At 68.8% G+C, this 375-nt stretch overlaps 1 protein-coding gene across 1 annotated transcript in view; it reads right to left on the bottom strand.

The window, feature by feature from the left end:
- Positions 1–375, bottom strand: part of LOC104857818 (histone H1x) — a gene marked incomplete at its 5' end in the record, with an annotated part of 9,503 nt that extends 9,128 nt beyond the window's left edge. Inside the window, one exon of the mRNA XM_010617894.1 lies at positions 1–375. Coding sequence (XP_010616196.1) covers positions 1–375 — 375 coding nt within the window.

Here is a 375-nt window from a genome sequence, read left to right as displayed (position 1 = left end):
GGTGGGCGGCGGCGCAGAGGTGGCCGCCGGGGTCCCGCGCCGCTCCCCGCCGCCCTCCAGCTTCTTGCGGTTGAGCTTGAACGAGCCGTTGGCGCCCGTACCCTTCACCTGCAGCAGCGTGTCGTTCTGCACCAGCGCCTTGATCGAATATTTGAGGTATGTGCGCCCGTTTTGCTGGTCGAACCAGGCAACCTTGCGGGCCTCCGCGTAGATCCGGGCCAGCGACGAGCCGCCGCGCTCGCCCAGCCTGCGGATCGTCTCCACCACCAGCTGGCTGTACTTGCCCGGCTGGTTCTTTTTCTTGCTGCTCTTCCGCTTCTTGGCCGCGGCCGGCGCCGCCTTCCGGGCCGGGCTCTCAGCCGAGGTGAGCGGCAG

The sequence above is a fragment of the Fukomys damarensis genome, unplaced genomic scaffold (assembly GCF_012274545.1).
Source record: "Fukomys damarensis isolate Sample0158 unplaced genomic scaffold, DMR_v1.0_HiC HiC_scaffold_37, whole genome shotgun sequence".
NCBI lineage: Eukaryota > Metazoa > Chordata > Mammalia > Rodentia > Bathyergidae > Fukomys > Fukomys damarensis.
Note: the sequence above shows the minus strand (reverse complement) of the source record. Positions and strands in the feature narration are given on the sequence as shown.